Here is a 9,124-nt window from a genome sequence, read left to right as displayed (position 1 = left end):
AAATACACAAGGTGAAATTGAAAATAAAAACAGGTACAAACACTCTGAAGTTCAGAGATGATGATCTAGGAAGCAGTAGAAGATTGGTAGAGACAGATGGTATGTTTTTCATCTGTCAGGCCAGGGGATGATGGGAAATGGAGTTCGGGGGTGCAGAACATTTATGATTAGCATGTTCTCATTACTGCAGCAATGCTTTATTGGAATTATTATTAATTTTAATTAAAAAAAACACTTTAACACAAAAGCAGATGAGATACACAATGTATTTTATCTTTTGTTTGTGTGAACAAAACTGACATCTAAGGTTACTATTTAAATAGTTCATGGCAGAAGAGAAAACCATGTAAGTGAGTAGTAGTTTAAGTAATGTTCCATGGGTAGCTGAGTTTCATGTGAGTTCAGTGTTGCACAGGATTTATTAGCATAACACAAGCCAATTAATTACAGTTTACACTTGCTTAGATATCGTAATGTAACTGTAATACACATGTAATAAACAACAGAACCACACCATAGAAAATACTACCTGAATGTTACATAATAGATGATAGAAAGGGGGAGTGAAATAAAAATGAAAAACATGCTTAACACATTTTCTCCTTAGATGCTTTACACAGTACTTCTGACAAGTGAAAGTTCTCTCATGTCAAAAACTTTAAGGAGCACCAGTTTTGGATTGACCAGTAAGGACAAACATACTTGTGCTTCTAAGGTCCAATATTCCAGAGCAAAAAGTGACAAGGAAAATAAATGTACATTTGAGGAAAATGTGAGATTACAGATCTGAAGGAATCAAATTTAGGTGTGCTCCTGGAAAAGCACACTGTATGAAAGGGAAAAAATAAAACAAAACACATTCTTTGTTAAAACCTGCACTTGGTCAGGCCATAATGGGAAAGAAAGGTTGTGAAATATATGTGTTTGTAAGTTTGTATGGGATACCCAATAGGGTCTCTCAACTTTCTTGGAAGAATATAGAGAAAAATATCCAGGAACAACTCAATATATAAAGGAAGGTTCATGCCAGTTCCTCTAGGTTCTGCTGAGGACATCTCAGGATAACTCCTGAATCCGAAGTGAACTCAGGTGAATCTCTGTTATCAGACTTTGTCAGTTCTAAATCCATATTTATTCCATGGTCACTCTTCTCACTGTTCAACTCTATACAAAATACATATCTGTTATTGTTCTTAAGACTTGCCAGTTTGGTGTTTGTGTTTAAAAAATAAATAAATAAATCAGACATAGCGACCTTGCTTTTTAAGGCATTGTTCTCATAGTGTCTAATGCTCAAGATGCTTTTCCATCCCTTTCAAAATGAGGACATGATCAAACAGATCAGTTTAATACTTTCAGATTAAACTGGCACAAGGATCCGCAGAAGGTTGTGGCACTATTGCTTATTCAGTGTGAAATAACAGAAGGTTATCTTCTATTGTGCAAATGCACCCAGGCTACACAAAATGCCCTGGGGCTCACCTGTGTTCCCTCCAGGCATTTGACAACCCAGACTGCCACCATGATGAAAAGAACCAACAGTGCACTGCATGCCAGAGAAGTAAGCAAGACATCCCAGGATGCACGAAGAGCCATCTGCAAACCGGGGCCAATGCCTCCAAGGGAGTAAAAACAAAGAAAAAAACTAAACAAAACAAGAGTAATCAATGATTGAAGTGCTGTTGTCAGGTGTTTTTGAAAGTACAAGAAATTGTTTTCGTTACCATTTTAAAAGACATTGTTGTGGGACTTGTCAAGGCCAGTTAGAATTAGATTGTAACTGAATACAATTCTTGTCCTATGCTGACAAAAACACACTTACCATTGACACACTCTGTAATTATCCTTGCAAGTCTGGAGTTTATCACCTCACATGTCACTGTTCCATTTACTGTTATGTTAACTGAGCTTGTGATGTCATAGAGGCCAGTAAGTTGGTCTAATTTGCTCTGAGACACAAGTGGAGACAGTGACAGAGGCTGGTCATTTAATCTCCATACAATCTTCGCCTCAGGATGCCCCTGTCTGGCTTCACAGTGGTACATGCCAGAGCTGCTTGTACAGGCTGTACTGAAGTTGGCTGTGAAGAGAAGTAATGAGAGGAAGAAAACATTGGGGAGTTTCATCTTTATCTTAACTTCATCTCAAAAGCAGAAATAGTCAAAGTCAAAATCAATCTACATATATGGCAGAATTTACCTGGTTACATTTATGGCGAACTTGACAAACCCATCAAATCATGACTTTTACCACCAAATCCTGTCACTGACATCCTGTCATTTACAGTTTTTCACTGACATTTACAAATGCATTTTTTATACTCCCACCTCCATTTTTAACATTTCAGCCTTGTTGCTCAATAGTCACAACCTGAGTAATGATGCAGTTATGTATGACTGTAACGCGGAGGCTTCAAGGAGGATGCAGGGAGTAGCGTGACAGACCAACACACGTTTATTTGACATTTAAGCACTCACACTAACAGAGGCAAAAACCGACAACACAAACACGTAAACGACAGACCTTTATACATACGATAACGACACAATAAGGAGCGGGTGTGAGACGCAAGGAGGGCGTGGCCACATTGACAAACACACGCGCACACGCACGGAGACGTTTGGAGGGGGAGGGGCCATACCATGACAATGACAAACTAACTATAGTCTGTTATTGTACATGTGTAAAATTCCCCTCTAAGTATATGAATGTAGGTGTTTTTAATTAAAGTGAGATATTCCTCTGGCTAATATTGCTAGTAGTCACCACAGAGGAATCACACAACTAGAACTGGAAAAGGATTCCTACCGCATTGCTGGTCAGGTGTTTGTGACAGAACCACAGAAACAGCATTGCATTTATATTGACTAAGCCCAACTCTGCATTAAGGTCTTAGTTGGTAAGCCTACTGAGTCTTCCAAAAAATACAGATTTACAGTACAGGTGTTTCCTGAAAGTAATTGTGATAAGACTGGGAGGAGGACATGTGGCACACCCTTCCCACTGTAATAAAATTTTATATATATATATATAGTACACACACATCTAGTTCCAATGACCTTAACCCTACATTTATGTGTTTACCTGTAACCATCAGAGTTACATGCTCATAGAAGAAAGTAGAAGACTCGTAGAAACATGTATATGCCCCCTCATCCGATGCATGAACCGGGCTCAGGATGAGAGAGCAGCTGCTCCCTTGCAGTTGGGTTCTGTTGTAGTACTGCGATGCGATTTCGGCCATGTTTTCATGGTACACTATGGTCTCTTTCCTCTGCCAGGTTATTAAGAAAGAACTGTTTATACAGGCGCATGGTAAAACTGCTTTTGCTCCAGTCTCGGCTGTGATGTAAAGGCAGTCTGTTTGAGAGAATATGAAATATTGAACAGGAAAAACGGAGATTAATAGTCTTCGTACCACACTATAATTCGTTTGGAATACAATCAGAAAAGTTGCTTAGGAGTTTCGAAATGAACTACATCACTTGGTTTTCGTTTGATTTAATAAGCTTACCCACCAACGAGCTACACACTTCATTGGGCTATTAAATGTGTTAACAATATACTGAAGACTTAAACGTTATTATCTCGTTCAACATAATTCTTACTTACCAGTCACATAGACTGAGAAGTACAGCACAATTAGTACCACAACGCTTTTGCTGTGCAGTGCAGTTCGGCTCGCTGAGATTCTGTACATTTCGGTACGAGTTCGATTGTACAAGGCTAATAAATACTGAGTTATCAGCGTTGATGGATTATGAAGAGAGAGGAATCCTTACAGATATTTTAGTTTAATTATTGTCGCAGTCTATTGACAGTCAATTATTTTCGACCTGGTGGAAGTCGGAAACCTTTTCATACTTTATATTACGATCGTAATTCTAAGTCAGCCTGCTTCGAAAGAATTTCACTTTGACATTAAGACGCAACAGCATCTTACTTAATCGTAGCTGACAACTCCCGATGTCATGTGTTTCTGCTCACTGTCTTGTAACTTTGAAAAAAAAAGAAAGAAAAAAAAGACCAACTTCCACGTCACTGGGATGGGCGCGTGGGATGCAGAGAAACGGACGTGGAGCGAAACGGGCGAGATGTACGGAATAACGACAAAAATGTTTTTTAAAAATGTCTTTAGATGGCAGAATAGGAATGCAAACAAATGACCTTCATTTTTATACAATATCATCATCGAAGACGCTCTGTCAGCCAAACTGCTGATGTTCATGGTTGCAAGATAAATGGACAGACTTACGTTAACCTTGCAGAATGAAAATTAGAAGTAACTAGAAATAAAATATTTACATACACCTAGAAATAGTAGCAGTTCTATTGATTCACATTGTTCTAATGTACATTAAACAATGAAAAATGAGTTCATACAATCCAGTCATACAAGTTCAGTCCATCATCAGTAGGCTATATAGTTTGATTAGTTAATAATAGCCTTTGTATTTGATTTGTTAATAATAGCTACGTTTTATGCCCTTGATGCTGGGTAGGCCAAAGTTGATTGATGTATTGATTGAAGATATATGCATTGAGTTTCTTTCGTATAGAGAGTGGGTTTTTCCACAAGGTGTCCAAAGATGTCTGACTACTAACTTTGGCCATTTAATGTGACCCTTGACCCACTGACACCACTGTGAGTAGGTCTATAAATCAGGAGCCCTTGCCCCATTGCTAAGGGTTAGTTTATTAGTATATGACAGTGGCGACCAACCACATATGGCTGTTAAAAACAACATGGGACATCTGGGAGATTGACCTATTCATTGTAATTGACTGATTGGTGACCACCTGTGTACAACAACTAGTCTTCTGCTGACAAACCATTAACATTTTCACACCTATAGTTTGTCTGCTCTAGTCCAAATAAGTTAATGAAATGCAAACTTCCTTTCACACAAAGAAAAACAAACAACATGAGAACATTATTTGCCTTTATTGGTCAGACCTGTCTAGGGCAAGAGCAAGAAAGTAAATACAAGAAGAAAGTCCTGTGTTCTGGATTAGTACATATTTCTATGCAGTTTAACATGGAGAAACAGCAGAGATGGCATTTCTTCATAGCTGTAGTAATAATTTGGGCAAAATACCATCTTCATCACTGATGACAAGTCTCATCCCTGTGTCTGTAGCAAGCATGTGCATATTTTGCAGCAAGTGTTGCAGACTCTCTGCTCTCTCCGAGTAAGATCTGCAGCAAGTGATCATCTTCCAGTGTTTTAAATTCTAGGTGAAGTGTTTGGAATCTGGGGTCGAATATGTCTCGTAGTTGTGTGCAGTGTGAGGAAGTGTAGCTCTGTCAGAAATGTACTTTTACTCTATTATATTCGTCAACGTTCCTCCTGTATCATTTAAATTATTATTATTGGAATTTTGTATATTTCGCCATAACCTGTCAAGTGTGGGAGGTTGTTCACAAGGATCAAGAACATCTTCAGCACTGTATGATGAAGAGCAAAGTATACACACCTACTGCGGTAGCTTGCAATACTTTTATACTTGATGTTCTGTTACAATTGGTCTATTTGACACTTGCGTGAATTGAGCCATTGTCGTGACAGCCCTTGTCACCAGTGCATATCAAGCCAAATTAAGCTGTCACCGTATAACGCTATAGTTAACAATGTGCAATGTTAATCATCACTTTGCCCCTCACGTTGCTTGGGCTGGATCATCAGAAATAGCTCTGAAGAAACTTCGGACATGCACTGTGCCGATAGTGTAATTCAAGAAAGCACTGAAAGCCTCCTATGGAGAAAAACAGACTGCCACAGTTTTTGCTGCTGGAAACTACATCACTACAGGTGTGAAAACCTAACGTAAATGAGCCTCGTCCCCTTTCCGCCAAAAAAAAAAAAAAGTCCCACTTCAGATGTCGCTCCTTTATTTACACTACTTTGTGGAGGTTTGTGTTTTGGTCTTCTCATTTTATACAGCAGAGCAGGGAGATTAAGATTGGTGCTAAATGACACTGTGTTACGCTGCCCTCGTGTGGTCTACTTGACGCGCGAGCAAACCTATTTGAATGACAGGACCTCGCACATATCAGCGCGTGCTGCACTGTGGGTCTGTTCAGCTCTGCACAAGAGAAACCAGAAATCAAAACAAATCCAGCACCCGAGCGAAGAAGGAATATGCTGTTTTATAGACAGCCCTTTTCGGTAGCCGGAAAGTTCTCAGTGTCCCGGTAAAAATGGAGTGGTTGGTACTTTCTTTAATTTAAGTGTACTAGGTAGCTAGCTGTTTAACTAACTAGCTTTTTAATGTGTAAAACTGCATATCCGGCCACCTATCGAAAGCTGTTGCTAATGCTATAGATATTATATCTCGAATGTGTCAAGAATCATGGAGTGCATGATAAAAGAATAAGCTCTGATGTTCTCTCGCAGACGAGCAAATCGTTACCAGTGCAGAATGCAATCCGGGCCCTTTTCTCCCTTTCTACTGTTCTACAACTGCATTCTCTCATCGGCAACCGCCACTTTAGCTACCTACATTAGCAATCTATATTTATATGTAAGTAATTATATAGTGATTATATATTAGCATATTTGAAGTAAAATTGGCCGTTTTGATGTTTAGCACATACGTTTGGTCCACCAGGACTGACCATCTAAACAGGTTGCTAAATTGGTTTGGTTGTTGGCCACTTGTTTAACTACTGCCAACAAAATAAACAACAAAAACTGATATTCTGTTTATATTTTTTCATTTCTTCCTTACTTACTGAATCCCTGCCCTTTGATCTTTCCTGTAAAATCACAAGATCCTTGAATCCAAGTGGTGCCTATAATCTTCACTGGTCAATTCAGTATTAAGATGGAGGTGAATCCTCCTGGTACTGACGGAGAAGCTGCTGCGAACAGCGGGCCAGATGCAGTGCAGGAAGCTGGAGAGGTGCACGCAGCCATGCTGTGGTCTGTCCAGCAGGCTGTGGAGAGGCAGACTCTCCAGATCGGGGTCTCTGCGTGCGGTGCAACGGCTGTGGTGGACGTCCTCCAGGCCCTGGGGATCACAGTGGCGCCGGAGACAGCTGACCGCTGTGTTCGGACGAGGCTGCGGAGGAATGCTTCCCCGCTGCCTGATTACCTTCACTCACGCAGCGAAGCTGGTACATGACCTTGCGCTGCATGGAAATATCCTGTGCAGCAAATCAAAGCAATTTATAATTTGCTTTTACAATATTGCCTTTTGTGATACGAAGTGTTGCAGGTTGCACCAGAAAATTGCAAAAAAAAAATGTCTTGGTGTTCTGAGAGTCCTGACACATTTCAGGCATTCCAGATTGAGTGATCTGATTTGGGTGTGCAAGCGTGAGCTCTGCAGTGGTGTTGCCCTCCAGAACTTCACCTCCGTTAACCTTAAACGTCCATCCCATCCTACAGGTGCCACACACCATCAGCTGATTGATGGAGCAGAGCAAGCCAGTGGGGCTCGAGTGCTGGGCAGGTTCTTTAGTTTTTACCCTCCCAGGCGTGTGAAACTGGTGTCCTGGCTGGCACGTTGGATTTGGTGTGGGGCCGTGCCTGTGGCAACCATGAACATGCAGCGAGGAGTGGCAGAGGGCGAAGAGATCCCTGACGCCTGGCATCACCAGCTGGTCTTTGGGGTGGGACCCAACACTGTGTTCATGACAAATCCCCTGGATGTGGGTATGTGGAGTGCCGTTAATGGCCTGTGATATGAATAGCTGGGAAATGTTTCTTGAAAAAAACATAATTATTTTCTGGCACTTTTCTTGTTTCTGGCTGAACACATGACTAAATTATATTTGTAAGTCCAATGTATTCTTTAGATATAGATTTAGCAATTTTGTGGTCCTGTGACTTGTGTCCATAGTTAGCGAAGAGAAAGCACATGTGCGACTGTGCAGTGAATCAGTGCTGCTGATCCGACGTGAAGATGTTTTAAAGAGATTTGAGCCAAACTCTCCAATTTCCCTAATCTCAGACCAGTGTGCTGACCCCCGCTGGAAAACTCTTGATGTGGAAGGTACTGCAAAAGCACCATACTTTTTCTGGAATCTCTCTCACCTTTTTATCTCGCTAAGCCGCCTTATGCTTACAACCTAGATCATATGCTCAGGTTGTCCAGTAATGGTCTAGTGGTGGTCCTTAAATCCAAACTGGCCTAGACAAGGGGCAGATTGTTTGGTGTTATTGTCCCCAGAGGTCCACTGCATACCTTTTCTCCCAATCGCATTGCCTGTTTTACTTCTATAACAGCTTTTGCTACAATTCCAAAAGTTCTGGTATAGTTACTGCATATTAAAATGACAATGTTCACCTACTGAGACTATTGACATAATCCTTCTTCTAGGTCAAGTTAGACGGATGATGAATGAGGAGGGCAACAGTAATGAAGACCATCCAAAGATGACACACATAACAGTCCCTGCAGCTTATAGGTCCGGAATCACACTTTTTGCCCTGAGAGACTCTTCTGTAGGCCAGGAACTGCTCAGTGTCTCTGAATTGCCTATGCTGTGATCGGAAGACGTGTGTACCTTTGTGGGAGTGAATTGATCTCAGCCACTGTTTCCATCAGTGTTGTAATTTAAGACCTAGCCAGGATTTTTTAAATATTACAGAACTGGAATCCCCTCTTTGCTAGGTCAAATTTGAGTCCTACAAAGAACTTGCAAATTTAACATGACTGGAATTTTTTTTTTTTTTTCATTTGTGAGCAACAGTAGTATACAGATGTAAGTTGCATTTGGGTTTGCATCCTATACATTTCTAAGAAAGATATATTTAATGTAAGTGAAATTGTTTTATTGATGTTATTGTGACTGAAAACATGTGCATTGGTTCTTGGCTTGACTAATTTACACATGACACTGGTGTAACAGTTGTTATTCAAGTTCTCACACTGTGATCAGTCAGTTCTAGTTCAGAGCTAAAATACATACTGAAAAGCACCAGCAACTTAAAGTACATTTGAAAATCAGTTCAACGAGAAAAATAAAATAACTTTAAAATAGGAATGCAGTCCACTTTCTTTGCAAATATTTTTGAGTTACAGTTCGAAGTTAAGTTCAAGTTGTCTTAAATGATTTGCTGGCTTCATATACACTGACTTATTACCTCACCTTTGTGTGAAACACACAAATGGC

At 40.3% G+C, this 9,124-nt stretch overlaps 2 protein-coding genes across 5 annotated transcripts; one reads left to right on the top strand and one right to left on the bottom strand.

The window, feature by feature from the left end:
- Positions 1 to 272: 272 nt before the first annotated feature.
- On the bottom strand, positions 273 to 3,981 carry LOC113574599 (CD276 antigen-like). The gene is made up of 4 exons (XM_027005623.3): positions 3,613 to 3,981; positions 3,085 to 3,360; positions 1,823 to 2,080; positions 273 to 1,616 (listed from the first exon to the last, which is right to left on the bottom strand). Exons 1-4 carry the CDS (start codon positions 3,698 to 3,700, stop codon positions 1,429 to 1,431), a joined length of 810 nt encoding a protein of 269 aa, XP_026861424.3. The 5' UTR covers positions 3,701 to 3,981; the 3' UTR covers positions 273 to 1,428.
- A 2,050-nt stretch (positions 3,982 to 6,031) lies between these two features.
- On the top strand, positions 6,032 to 8,995 carry LOC113574563 (uncharacterized). 4 transcript variants are annotated; one of them, XM_027005563.3, is made up of 6 exons: positions 6,032 to 6,196; positions 6,399 to 6,525; positions 6,776 to 7,120; positions 7,395 to 7,661; positions 7,849 to 8,001; positions 8,329 to 8,995. In XM_027005563.3, the coding sequence occupies exons 3-6, from the start codon at positions 6,829 to 6,831 to the stop codon at positions 8,496 to 8,498; spliced, it is 882 nt and encodes a 293-aa protein (XP_026861364.3). In that variant the 5' UTR covers positions 6,032 to 6,196; positions 6,399 to 6,525; positions 6,776 to 6,828; the 3' UTR covers positions 8,499 to 8,995. The 4 variants fall into 4 exon arrangements, with proteins under 4 accessions (XP_026861364.3, XP_026861362.3, XP_026861365.3 ...); XM_027005561.3 differs by having other exon boundaries at positions 6,032 to 6,210; XM_027005564.3 differs by lacking the exon at positions 6,399 to 6,525.
- Positions 8,996 to 9,124: the final 129 nt, after the last annotated feature.

This window comes from Electrophorus electricus, chromosome 18 (genome assembly GCF_041902795.1).
Source record: "Electrophorus electricus isolate QZ-2024a chromosome 18, ASM4190279v1, whole genome shotgun sequence".
NCBI classification, from domain to species: domain Eukaryota; kingdom Metazoa; phylum Chordata; class Actinopteri; order Gymnotiformes; family Gymnotidae; genus Electrophorus; species Electrophorus electricus.
This window is presented reverse-complemented; position numbering and strand designations above follow the sequence as displayed.